This window comes from Habropoda laboriosa, unplaced genomic scaffold, assembly GCF_001263275.1.
Source record: "Habropoda laboriosa isolate 0110345459 unplaced genomic scaffold, ASM126327v1 scaffold34, whole genome shotgun sequence".
NCBI lineage: Eukaryota > Metazoa > Arthropoda > Insecta > Hymenoptera > Apidae > Habropoda > Habropoda laboriosa.
The window spans coordinates 323,733-338,259 of NW_017100142.1; the positions used below are offsets into that span (position 1 = coordinate 323,733).

General features: G+C 48.5%; 1 protein-coding gene across 1 annotated transcript in view; it reads left to right on the forward strand.

Moving 5' to 3' along the window:
* LOC108572614 (four and a half LIM domains protein 2) overlaps positions 1-14,527 on the forward strand; it is a 65,780-nt gene that overhangs the window by 16,391 nt on the left and 34,862 nt on the right. The window contains exon 2 of the mRNA XM_017934880.1: positions 5,291-5,376. Coding sequence (XP_017790369.1) covers positions 5,291-5,376 — 86 coding nt within the window. The remainder of the gene's footprint in view (positions 1-5,290; positions 5,377-14,527) is intronic.

Genomic DNA, 14,527 nt, shown 5'->3' on the forward strand with positions numbered 1-14,527 from the left:
GAGAGGAGATTCGCCGATCGTTGGCGTATTATCGTCGCTGGATATCGATGAGGACGACGTGTCCGCGGCGCGAGTTTCTCTCTGTCTCGGCGTTTTTCGAGCTCGAACGATCGAAGGCGTCGCGTCGAGTTCCTTGACCGGCTCTGATGTCACTCGCGGCTCCGGCTATCATCTACACCTCTTCAGGACTCGCCGCGTTGATATGTGCGACGATCGAGCTGTGATTTCTCTTCGAAGAGACGCGGTGATATAATTTGTGATAGAGAGGGATCTCGAGGGATCCTTTCTGCTTTTTGGGAAAGTTCTCAACGTGATAAAGACCGATTTACAGAGTTACAGTGGACAAGAATTTCGGTAGCTGGTGTTAGGAAAATGTCTCGTCTACGCGGCTCCAAGGTGACCTCCTACTCGAAGGATCAGGAGGATCAACCGTTGAAATCTTGCAAGAACGGCACGAATCGGTATCATTTCGGTATGACGAGGCAAACGAACGACGAGGTGAACAAAAATGGTCGCGATTATAGAGACCATCCGAACGAAGACACGGATTTCTTGTACAAAAGGAGCAAGGAACACTTTGGCGCCTGGGATATCAAGGACATCGTCCAGGACGATGGCCTCAGATCCAGGAAGCACGACGATCGATTCGAGGAGCCTCGATTAACGAACGGACGTTCCAAGAGTGATTCTGTGAGACAGGATCGTTACGACGATCACGAGGAGGCGTTGTCGCGAGACGATCGAGCTAGAACAGGTTCTGTCGATCGAGAACAGGCTGGATCTCGTAGATTAAGGAAGAAGGATAGTTGGGAGACTCCTTCGAAATCGAGCAGATCCAAGAACGAGAATAATAAAGAAGATCACCAAAAGAGCGACGAAAGAGATCAGCTGCTGAGAGGGATCGAACACTTGGCCGTGGACGGCAGATCACCTGATCGAAGAATCAGGGCGATGATCGAGCGATTCAAGACTCGAGAAGATGGTCGCGGTGATCAGGTCAGCGATGTTAACGATCGCGACAGAGGCAGGAGTCAGAAAGACGATCGAGAAGACGAACCAAGATCCTCCGCCAGGTCTAAGCTTCGAGAACCTGAGAAGTTCGAGCAGGAGGAACCTAATAGAAGTCGTTCGGTAGACAGAAGAACGGAAAAATTCAACGACACTTACATCGTGGACAAGAGTCGCAGACGATCCAGAGAAATCGACGACGACGTTCCTCGGAGAAAGGACAGCCCGAAAAGAAGAAGCTACGTCTACGACGGAAACCCAGAGGACTTCGACGTGAGAATACAGAGATACGAGAGAGCTCTGGTGGAACCTCGAAAAGATCCAGAATCGATCAGAAAGGTTCCGTTGAAAGACGCAGACACAGATTCAGGCAGAAAAGATTCGTCCAAGGATCACGACCGGCACGTGGCGAGGAAGAGTTCGTTCAAGTCTAGCGATTCGAAGAAGAAAGACAGAGAGCCGAGTCTGAGCAGAAAGACGTCCTTCAAGGAGCAAGAGAACGAACTGTACAGAAAGAATTCCTCGACGAATCAGGATATGGAGAAGAAATACTTGGGAAGAGACCCAGAGCACGTTTCGAGGAAGAGTTCGTTCAAGAAGCAAGGCTACGACGTGGCAAGGAAGAATTCGTTCAAGGAGCAGAGCTCGGATTACGGTCGAATCTCGTCGAGAAATCGCGAGGACGACGAGGAGAGGAAGCGTTCGCTCAAAGGACATACCGATGGAGTCAGCAGAATCACCTTCAAAGAACACGACGCCGATTCCAGCAGAATCCACTCGTACAAGGACCAAGGGTCGGACGTAGGCAGAGTCAGCTTCAAAGATCACTCCGTCGAGCTGGGACGGAAGAATTCGTTGAAGGAAAAAACGGTAGAATTCGGCGGGATCACCTACAAGGATCACAACGACGTCTATAAGCCTCAAGATAGCGAATCGAGCAAGGTATCCTATCGAAACTTTGACGAGCCACGAAGAAGACATTCCCCGAACGGAAGATACGTAGAATTCGGCAGCGTGTCCTTCCAAAACGAAGAGGACGAGGCTAGAACCAGTCCGACGAACGATCAGGAGTACGATTTCGAGAGAAAAAGCTCGTTCAAGGAAAGAGACTCGTCCTCGAAGAGGCGAACCTCTCTGAAAGGGAAGAATCAGGAGGCGATCGATAAAAGATCAAACAGACATTCGAGACCACTGACACCGCCGAAACGGGAGGAGGCAGAGTGTCGAGAGGAGTCGAAGGACCGTGGGGAATTCAATTCGAAGTGCTGGCACGAGAGCAACCGGCTCTTCGCCGTGAAATACCTTCGAGAGAACAGCAGATACCGTGCAAATCCCGATGGTCGTTCGGAGATCGAGAGAGACCCGTCTCCGGATACGGAGATTCGGGAGTTACTCGACAGAAAGTCCTCCAACGAAGGATTCACAAACGAGATCGAGGATTCTCAAAAACGTGGCTCTTCGAAGCTCGAAAGTCCAACGTACTCGACTCCCTTCCACGCGGAATCGCAGAATTTCGGCACCGTGGATCACCCCAGAGATCTCGAGAGTAGATACACGTCTACGCGCGAGAGAAACGGAGCAACGATCATCAGGATTCGATCGAGTCCGGAGACGCCGGGCGAGAGGAGACGTCGACGACGTCCCGTACAGGACGCTTACACGGGAAGACGAAGACGTTACGAGGCGGAGGACGAAGAGGACAGCGAGGAGGAAGAGGAGGAGAAGGAGGAGGAGGTGGTGGATCGTAGACAGAGAGGTTCGGGAAGAGGCGTTCCTACACCTTCTCGAAGAGTCTGGAATTATCGCGAAGGGGTATGGCATTTTCATGAGTCAATCGCGTTCGATCGATCCTTTATGGTACAGAAGCGGGAAGCGATATTCATAAATCGATGGAGAAGATGAGAGAGCTGTGCATGATTCTTGTACTAAACGCTGCTTTTCTCTCTCTCTCTCTCTCTCTCTCTATCTCTCTCTTTCTCTCTTATCGATTTTCCATGCGGCGACACACGCTACTTCTTCGATGGACTTGGTTATAAAAGTACACCGCGGAGACTGTGTTGGTGGATCGTTGAGAAAAGGTGTGAACGTTTTTCTTGGCGCGTTTCGCGCGATTTGCTCGCTACCGATCGGTCGTTAGCTGCGGTTTGCTCCTGCTGCCACGCTTTTGTATCGCGATTTCGTTCGACTAGTAGCTGTAGTACGTCCACGTACGTGTCTCTATTATATACAGATATGTGCAGTTATCTGGTGGGAGCTCGTTGAACATCGGCGCATGTATAGAGCATAAGTGAAAGTAATTATGAGACTAATTATCGGTGTGTCTTTATCAGACGCATGCATATATATAATATATCAGCGAGTAATATGTAGAAAGTTTTGATTAAATTTCTAGTTGACCAGTGAAACTCTTTAATTCCAATCCAACCCTCAATGAAACTACGTTAACGTCTTCTTTAGCCTCGTGTGTCGAAGCCGCAGAAACGCTAGATCGATCAGGGTGAAAGCTACGTGTATATACAGTGGTTAATCTGTCAGCGCCTGCTAATCCTCTAATTAATCCACTCTTACGTTCTCACTCTTGGCTATTTAATCTTTTACGCGTACTTTCCCCTGCCTAACCTGTCACTTGTCAGATAAAATCGTTTCTCGCGAAAATTGCACCACTTGGACATATTCTTTCGTTTCATTTTTTCACGCGAATTATCCGTTTGCTCAGGGGAGGGTTAATATCCCAGCCGGCTTCAGCGCAAGTTTTCAATGTCCTTACGTAATTCCACCGTCTATTGGCCAACACGTCATGGAAATGTCAGCGAACCGCCCACAAATGGAATGGTCGCGCGCGGCGTGTAGGACACGTACGCGTTCAACCACTGATCACACACACACATCTCTCTCTCTCTCTCTCTCCTCTGCCGTCTTATTCGCGGTAAAGAAAGAAAAAATGAAAAAGAAGCGCAGCCTTTGTCCAGAGTGGTAAATCGTCGATCGTCGTCGTTCGTTAACGATAGAAGCCGATCTAATCGCGGTACCCACTAGCAAAGCTGCGTTAACCGTTCTATAAACGGACCGGCAGAAGTCAACGACATACGTACACTTGGTACGAACGTCCACGAGGAATCTTGTTTCGTGCATTCCTGAAATCGTTGGAGAGCGTAGGCTGACCTAATCGTCCGGCCTTTCTGCGCGTATGATTCAACGGCGACGAAAACGCGCTCGACGATGAAATTATAAAACGTCTGCCACGCGTACGTTCTCCAACGTTCGAGTCGTGTAAATGAAACGGTTTCCAGGTGATTTTGCAGCTGGTAGCGCGAGCGCCGCGGTCGCGGCCGCGGAGAGGAGAGAAGAAAAAAAGAAGCTGGGTATAGCCAGGTCCTTTCACTCGTGAGTCAGGACGAAAAATATGTTAATTAAACGAGGAACGTTCGACGGAGGGATCATTATTCAAGATTACTATATATAGACAGCTAGAGACATCCACATCGGTGTACATATTTTCCATGGGTTGTGTACACTCTCGTCTACTCGATATTTGGCGATGCCTGTGCCGCGACCTGTTCCACGTGGGCGGACCGACCATATATGCTTGGCCGGAAGGTTCTTGAACGCATCCAACGCGCCTCTGAGCTTTCCATCCTCGATGCTTCACTTTATCTCCGCTTCTTCAACGCTTCGAGCCGCTTCCAAATGTCACTGGGATCGTTCCTTAAACGCGAGAAACGTGGGAGAGCTAGCTTGAATAGAATCTCTTAAATAGGAAGCTTATCGTACCTTTTTCGTTCAACTCGAAACGTGGAATTGGTTTGTCGCGTAGATACTCGAGATACTCGGTTGAATGTGTTACGGGTGCAATTAAAGCATTTCCCAATTATAAGGTAGAGACTCGACCTTGTCCCGCTTCGCACAGTAATTACGAGCGCGTCACGAGCACACGCGAAAGGATGACGCATTTTTCCTCCATCTTCTTCTCCGTTTCTTTCCTTCCCTCTTTTTCCCCCGATTTTTCGTTCGATATCTATCGATGACGTGACGTGACGTTCGTTTGATCGAAACATCGATTCGGTTGATTCATAGAATGTTTGCCCCCAGGCGGACTGACATTTGCAAGGATCATCCGGACCTTTCACTGTTTTGCAATTAACGCGACCTAATCACGAGGACGAGTATTTTTATCAAATGTCGCTGTCCGTCATAATTTAGCGTTATGTAAATCGAAATATTGGAAGAATATAATATAATTATACAATTATTACAGAGAATATAATCTCGTGTCTGATTACAGGGTGTGCTTATCACAGATGTTGAAGAGGGCCAACCTTGCCTGCAATGCGGAGACTCGTGCTCAGGGTTCTCTCCACACACGTGGAGGTAAGATTCAAAGCCTCTCCAACGCGAATACACGTATTAACACATTGCTGATTAATCAATTTTTCTAAACGATTTCTAATCTATCTCGAATAATGTAAAACGACAGATACAGGCTCGATCTGTTAGCAGTGCGTGAAGTATTAGGACGAAAAGGCTGGAATTTACACTGGTAAAGGCGCCTCGATTTCCGCGGAGATAAAAAGTGGAAGGAAACGGGCTTCCGTAAAGCCTGGTGGCATTTAAGCAGGTCGCTCGTCTACGTCGGAACATGGTGTTCGTAACGGTGACACACTTCGGTGTCAAAGTCTTCGGTTTTCCCACGTCTGTTGACGCCTGTCCGCGATCCGCTCGAATGATCGATGAATCCCATCGCCTCTCAATTAGCCGTCCACCGTCTAATGCATTCTATCGATCGGCGGCCACCTCTAATCGGGATATCGGGTTGCTCGCCCGGAATAATTATCCCGTTCCATTAGCTCGAAGGACAGGAGACGCGTTATTCTCGCACCTTCTCGTAATCAGTTCAACCAGCGACGTTTTGACACGAATAATAATTAAATTCGCCAAAGTATTATCATGCTAAAATATGATTATCTTGGAGAAATTATCATACAGATTAAAAACACCTTCTATCGGTTTCGACCGTGTTAATTACTATAATCTTAGCCGGTGCTATCGCTCACACGAGAACGGAACTAATGTCCCTGTTTCACTCGACAACGGGCGGACTGTGTGTTGAAAAGTCGGTAGAAAATGTGAAGACAGGAGGCGAAGAATCCGCGATCGATCCGGTCGTGTTGAAAGTATTCGCCGAAAGGCTTCACGCCGCGTCCATTATCCGAAGCGTAACTGAGCAGCGGTGAAATTACCGGTTGGTAATTACCCTCCGTGACTTACGGGCCAGCAATGCGGTAATAACGAATTAATTGGCCTGGACTGCGGGATAGGGGCACGTCTCTCCTTCCAGCATCGCGTTTGCCTCAGGGAGAAAGGTGTGGGACAGCTCGTGGCCCGTTGCATTTATATTTACCAAGCTTTAGATTCCTCGGTTACGTCTCCTGAACCAATCTAAAACAGCTCCGAGCTGTTTTTACGCCTCTCCGTCCTATACCTCTCGGCTTTTCGGTTCAATTTCGTTGGTCTTCACGTGGGTAACTCTCGTAGATCCCTTAGGGACCCATGGTAAATAAGGTTTCAGAGGAAATTCTGCTTGTCCGTCTCTTCTGGCGAGAAACCTAGAAGAGAACCGAACTGATTGATCGTTGCTACGTTGGACGTGTGTGGGTGTTTTCTTCTTCTTCTTCTTCTTCTTCTTTGTCTGGTAGCGCTAGCTGTCACGAATTAAGCTCGTTAAGCTTGGAAAAACAAGGTTGAACGTCTGGTTGGGGAATAGCGTTACAATTATTCCGATGGTGGGCCATAGGCTAGGTACAAAAATAAATCGTTGACATGCGCCCACGAGGAGGAAGACCCGCTCGCGGTAAATTTAGGTAATTAATTCATGGCCCTCGATCGACGTTACTGATGGATCTGTTGGAGGTATGGATTTGATTAGGGTCTTCGTTCATACGGAGAATGGTAGACGGAATAGACATCTGTAACAGATGTTGTAGGTATCTCTTAAAATAAACGAAGGGAGAATTGTATCGGTTGGACGATAATTTAAGCAACTTTCACACGAAGCATGCGATTCAATTGTCGTTCGCATTGAAAAGCTTCTGTTTAAATCGAAGGCGAAGGCGAAGAAAGGTGCGACTTATCGATCAGCCAGGGACCTTCGCGAAGCTCCATCTTGCCGTTGCCTTCCATTGACCCAGCTTTTACTTGTTGCATGTCCTCTGATTTATTAATTGTCGACCTCAAGGCGCGGCATTCAAGGCGTTCATATAGATGGACGTTTCTAAACTTACGAAACGCAGGGTTAACCCGTTGTTGTCCCGCTTTCACTTAAATCCAATAAAACGCTGCGCGGCGACGGCCGGTCGCGCGGCTCTAATAGAGATCGGCCCGTCCTCGTCTCGCCTTTAATTTTACCGGCTGCAATTCGAGTCGTTACGAATTCATTTCCATCGTGGTTCACGCTCAACCGCGCCTCAGTTTGCGCCGTGCACCTACGCCAATGAACGTCGATAATTTACGCAATAAAGGTGAACGTGTACGTCACGATGGGTATTTTCGACAGTGCGAGAATTAAATCGAATACTTTATTTCCAAGATAATATGCATTTTTCTTTACGACACTAGCAGAAATATTCCGTTTACGTAAATCTCTGTGAATGGGAGGAACGTAAATTTCCAGATGTACGCATAAGAGCAGGAAATTCAATTAAAATTAGAACCTACGCAAAAACGAAAGTTAGATAACTTGTACGAAGTTGGCGAAGTAAACGAAGAAATAAAATGTATTTCGACACGCGAGATTGCATAGGCGTCGCCAGTGGCCAGTGAGCGTAAACTTGAATCGATTTACGAGACCGTATGCCGGCCACTCGATGCGAAATATGGTCCGCCTGATTTACCAGCTTACGTTCGCGCAACCGAATAAGCTAGCACGCGGCTGTTTATCGAAGACAACCTTCTCTCTTTCTCTTTACAAGCACATGCTCGTATTTATAGGTTTATCAGTTGGCAAACTACAGCGGAAGCAGCCACGGATAGCTTTCTCAATTAGGGGAATCCAGCTTGTACGTCCGTCATTCGTATGGCATTAATTCACCGTGTGCATTCTAGGGACGATAAGCGTGGTAAATTACGCCGACTTAGCACCTAGACTACCACGAGCTAAGCACGCGGCCTGTACTTGCGGATTTACTATTTTCCAAACACCGGCGGCGATACTGCGTTATAATGGAGGTAGGCTAACGCGTTGCTCAACCGTGTACACTCGGTTAGACCTAGACCAGACCTTGCATACCCCAGATCCAGCGCAATCTTTAGCATGCTTCGAGCTTGATACGGTCTAGACTGGGTCCACATAAGTGTAGGCGTGAGCCCTCGAGCACTGGAACGAGGAGATTAGCATAGATTCTAACCGTTGAGTTGATGGATCGCGTTAATTCGAAACGTGCACGAGTTTTACAGTGCCTCTACCTAGTTAGAGATCAAGGTTTCATCCCGCTCGTTCCTTTTTTCTCGCGATGATGTTCTCTGTCCACAGCCAGAGGACACGTGTGCACAGTGCTACCTCTATTTTCGTTTACCGATCACGTGAAACGAGCCGAGTTTATTTCGAACACCAGCCACGATTGTCCGACCCGATAGACAGCTGACAGTTACGACTTGATTTCTCGAAAATCAATTTAGGAAATTAGCGACGACGATTCCGCGAACCTATCTATCTTTCTCAACAATTTCCTTCCTCGTTGTGTGCCTCTCTTCTCCTAATTGCCCACGGCCGTTCGTTGAACAAGCGTACCGGTAGCGAGTCTTCGAAATCACGGCACGGAGAGAAAATTCGGAAGAAGATTTACGCTCATTCTCTTTTCCCGGATGGACGTCGAACGCAGGAACGTGGCTAAGGAGCCAGAAATCTCAGACGGGGTACAGCTTATTGGTAAAAGGTGGTCACGTGAGACCTCTTAAATTTCCTACTGGATTGCTACCGGATTACTCGTGGTACCATTAACTAAGGATCTACTTTATGCGTGCCATCTGAGAAAGATGTATAGACCACGGGGAACACGAGGCTACCTACGGAAATTGTATTAACACGCTAGCTAGCAATTTATTCCCAAGAAATTCCACGTAAATCCTACCTTTTTCTATTCAAATGATTCTTACCATAAATAGATTGTAATCCAACGGAACGGTAGAGCATTGCAAGTAACACGTTGGTACACTTGGAAAGTAGCTTACTTGGTTAATCTCTAAAGTCTTTCTTCGATCGAGCAGAGAATCAACAGAGCCTGTCTGAGAGAGGAGAACCAGTAGCCTGGCTGGTCCGATCGGGCCAGCAATTGCTCGAAACTCGAGTCACGCAGGCTCCCGGCACACCGACGCCGATCCGCGTGTGCGTCCTCGCGTCCTCACCACGGCTTCGTGAGTCACTCTCGAGCGAGCTAGCTAGCTCGCTTGCACCGCGCCGCGTGTGCACGTGCTTCGCCGATATGCGCCAACGTACGACCTCTCCGCACAACACGAGTTCCTTCCCGACTTTTCACCGCGACCGTCGCGTTTTCTTCGCACCTGTCGACCACCGTCCACTCGAGTCACGATCTTTGCCCGAGCCACGACGTCTCCGCGTCGCGACGTCGCGGTTGCGCAACGTATACGACCGCGTGTCAGTGTGTGGGACGATTGCAAGTGGCTAGAGGCCTGGAACCAGTGTACCTGTTGCGTGGAATTCTCCTCCATGGACAACTGTTGGCTTTAATTCTGCATCTGTGGCTTGAAGATACTGCACTGGGTCAGATGAATTGGGACAGTTTTGTGAGATTGTGGGTGCTGGGTTTGGGTAGCTGGTTCTGCGAGTGATGGGGACATAGGTAAATTAGAATTACGATCGTTGTGGACGCTGTGTGAGGGATCGACCCTTTGCAAGTTTGGAAAACGAAAGTTTCCGGTGGATTGTAAAGTTGTGTGAAAGTTAGTGTAAAGGGTTAATTTCGATCGTGGCCTGGTTCACCAGAGGCCAGTGGCACTACTCGTCGATCCCACTTGGAGTGGAGCAACACCTGTTGCTCTGCTTCACTCGTGACTCCGTCATAGTGAAAAGCTCTAAGCGCGTGTCCGGGTGAATCTTTCTCCAAAAGTCTACCCCTCGCAGCAATTCGTTCGAAGCTCTCTCCGCTGCGAAGTTCTCTGTTGTCGCAAACATCCTCGAGGCCGGTGTGAACGGAGTCTGTGATCTCGTCGCGGCTAATGATTCGTTAGAATCGTAGCACCGAACACGAGACGAGGAGAATACTTAACGAGGAAGGTAAAACCAGACGGTATCTCCTCGGCTCGCGTATCATCCAGAGTTATACGCGTTATTATCCGCGTACCGTTAACGTCCATCCCGCCATGTTTCTTTCATTCCGCCGGACCAACGGAGGTCGTTGGTTTGCACACCGTTACGACAGCGAGCCTACTTTTAATTGTTAATTTTAGACAGATTTCAGGATCTACAGGCGTCGTTTCTGGCACCGGATCGAATAAGCGTCTCGTCGTTGAGTGAAACGGTTCACGTTTCCTTCCTTCTTTCCTAGGGTCGACGACAGACCTTTATCGCGCCGATTCTCCCTTCGCGCGTGTCTATTTTTATGAAATATTTTGAATTATTGCGGCACGCGAGGAGCGAGAGAGAGAGAGAGAGAGAGAAAGTTTCGCTTGCACAGCAGTTAGGTATGCAGGTCTAGTTATTTTTGGCGGGAAACACGGCGAACGATTAAATTCCCATGTCAAATTCGTCTCGTGCACCAGTTTAACCGTCTTACCAGCTCCGACCACCGTTTCTCCGATAATACGAAGAAAAGTTCGTCTTGTAACATCGACTCGTCGGCGAGGTGCACAGCGAGGAGTGAAAAAGAAAGCACGAAACAAGAGGTCACGAGGAAAGCAAGAAAGTGTCACGAGGACGAGTTGAAGAATGTCGAAACTGTGAATGGAAAAAAGGATCGTTTAGTAAGAGCATTGTACGGTGACATGCGGTGGGGTCGTCTGGAATTGGCGCAACCGCAGTGTCTCGATTTGCATGTCGGAATATCGAATGACGAAATGCAGAAAGTCACAGTAATACCCGTTTCTTTCGTTTCGAAGCGGGTTCGAGATAACGTGTTACGCGCGGCTCCATGCCCGCGTACGCGCGCTAAGCCTGTTGGACCGTCTATTTTAAATCGGGCCACCTATCGCGTTTTTAAACGCACTAAACGCTGATTTACTACCGACACCCCCACCTCCTGGGGCCGTTGCCGCTTCCGAAAACACGATAAAAGCCTATTTTCGGTCGGCCAATGCCGGCACTGGCCCTGGCCTTTTCACAGAACCACCTCACGGTTAAGTACCTCGAGCCTCTGTATCGAAACTTTTCCCTTCCCTTCCCTTCTCCCCTTTTCTCCAACGAGCGTTGACACCGCGCGATCTTCGTGAAATCGACGGAGGGGAGAGAAAAAAGAAAAAGGAGAGATGCCCTGATTTATTTTCAGAGTTTCGCCCGTTCCAGACGCGCAAGGTCGCCGAGATTCGTGATTAAGTTTCGAGAAAATGTTATCGACAGTTGATTCTACAGTGGTGGATAAATGTTTGGTTTATACGGGACGCGGTGTGCTCGCCTCTTTGAAGTTGGCGCGTCTCTCGCTCGTCTCAGGAATTTTTCTTTGATCGTACACCATGCTTGGGGATCATGGGGGGAGACGTTGATTAAGCTACGATGTTACGAAGAAAAATCCAACTCCTTAGGGTTGCTTCTGAGGAAAAATCGGACGGGCGCGATTTTGCTACCGTTTTACTCCGGAAGGTCTTCATAGGAACACTGGATAATTGTCCTGTTAATTACCGCAGACTTTTGTGTCTGGTATTCAGCCAATCGGGCATCATTTACCGTCTCTTCAACGATCGCTCTAACGAGGAACCTTGAAGAATCGCTCGATTTCACGCTCGACTATTATTACGGAACGTCGCAGCGAGTGATTCTTGGCCGATAATTGCCCGGACGATTATTACGCGCGACGACACGCAGGTGCCGCGTGTGGGACCAAGATGTCGGTCACCCACGCGCCTCACAGTGAGATCACCTTTATACTTTAACTTTCTTAGTCACGGCTGCCTTCTCCCGGTGTCGCACGTTTCACTGAAAACGCCTCTCGTCGGCCATAGCGAAGCTACCAAACGCTTCCCCGCCAAAAACGATCGTTTACCGTCCGACGCGTATTCGTCTCTCTGACATCATCGCTCGAACAGTTTCCTGGAGTTGCAGCTGCGGCCAGGATGCGCCTCGCTTTTCCGGATACGCGGATAAAACGTTCATTGAGTCGTCCTTGTCCCTTAATTGCACACACGCCATCTGCTAACCAGTCGTTCCGACTGCTTTGATTCACGTTCATTCACGTTACCGTTTGCGAAAACGAGGAGAAAGAAATAAGCAGCGAGAAGAACGTAACGGTGACAATAAGAGGTCTGTGAAACCTGCTCGTCGGAGACTTTAACGCCCGAATTGATTTATCGCGCGGAGAGAAAGGGGCGCCATCGTATCTCCACTCCGAGAAACGCTTCAACTTTTACAATTTCTTCGTAATTAGATGGTATCTAGATATAGCCTTCTCAGATCGAGCTCGTTAGATGTTTGCAGCGCGTGTAATTTGAGAGTTTCGTGGAAAGGGTAGCCATTGACATTTCTGGCAAATATCGTGCACGCCCTATCGTAGGCTCTGACACGCCAGCTCGTGGCGAATCACTTAGCGGAACGGCTATAAGCTGTTCGACAAACAGATCGCGACACGAGGGCTTCTTTTTATTTTTCTTTCAAGGATCTCCTCGTTCCCTCGAGCAGAGCTGCTCGGTCTCGCCCGTACGAAGGCAGGAGAATCTCGAGATAAATTCCACAAGTTGGCATGGATCCCCCTATTCGAGTGAAAAAAATGCGTTCTCCACGCGCCACGTATTTATTTACGAGAGGCTGGGCAGGCCGCGAGGGAAAACACGCGTGAAATGATCGGGCGACATTCTATGTGTGTCAAAGCTCTATATTTAATATTCCACGAGCCCAGAGCTACCGGTTGGTACCGCGGCACGCGGCCCGCTATTTATTTGACTTAACCGGCTGCAAAGTAGCGAGAAATTTATCCACCATAAACCGGCAGTAACTCCGCAGATGGTAAACACTTCGATAATTCAGCGGACTATCTCCGGTTGCTTAAAACAAACCACTAAATCCCGGAGATCAATCGAATGACGAGTTGCGGTATCAAATGCAAACAGGAATAGCGATAATCGTCAATCTGTCACGAAAATTCTCTCTACCATGCCGATACTTTACCGTACCCTTAAAATTCTTCTTTTTTTTTTTATCGCTTTCTAATAAACATCACTCACCGCGAGACTTCTTATCGGAGTTTATCTCGGAATATTTCACAGCCGAAATATCGCGATATCGTTACGTTCTTCGTGTTAATCGAGGAATATCGTCGTTTCTTTGTCGTCGGGACGAAATCGATCCATCGGTAAGAAGGCAAATGAAGGACTAAAGCGACGGTAAAAACGATAACGAGAGAAGGAAGGAACGTGCAAAGATCGTGTCGCTTCCGAGTGAAAGCGTCATTTCTATTAGGCCGTACGCCGCGCGACAACGTTGTACAATAAACGCGATGTTATCGCTCGCGAGTAAAGAGCGTTTACTCGCGCGCCAGGATCATATCGGAGCGGTCGATCGCGTCGGTATACTCGCGCGCGCTCGCGTTCCCCGGGCGAACGGTACACACGTACAGAGCGTAATCGCGTCTCTTGGTCGTGGTCGTCGTACGAGAATGCAGGCGCGTGGGTGAGGAAAGCACGCGAGGGATTAGAATTCTCGGCAAAACCGTGTGTCCTCCTCCTCCTCCTCCTCGGTTTACACGGCTTTTCTTGCCCGAACAGAAGAGGCGCCGCACTGTGTGCTTGGAATTCGATTTTTCTTTGTTTGCTTTTTTTTTTTCATTCGTCGTCGGGGTACGTTGCCCCGTGTTCTTTTCTATATCTTTCTTCCTCGCGTTGAATTTACAAGGTAATAAAATTCAGTTAGCGCTGATTTACGAACCGGTAAAAAGTTGGCAATTCTATTAGGCGCGGAGTTGTTTAGAGACGTACCCGGGGATTTTCATTAACGCGACGGTTGCGAAAGAGCACGGGTTAAGTAATACCATCGGCAGACGCTGATAAATTATTCTCATTAAATGAAATTGAAAGACACACGACCGACGTGCCGCATGCACGTAGGCGTTCATTCACTCCGCCGATGATATTTTCCACATACCGATTGCGACACACGCTCCGGCCATTGTGTTTTCCACGCGGTCCGATAGAACTGCGACATTTCTCCGAATCTAGCCACTCGTTATCGGCCCTCCCCGATAACGACCGGTTGTCCGGTTTGAAAAGAAAAATAGACTCGTAAAAGAAAAACATAATTCCCACGATCACCCAGTTCGAAATGATTTCCCCGGCGAAACAAACAAGCACACCGTCCACAAACCGTAAT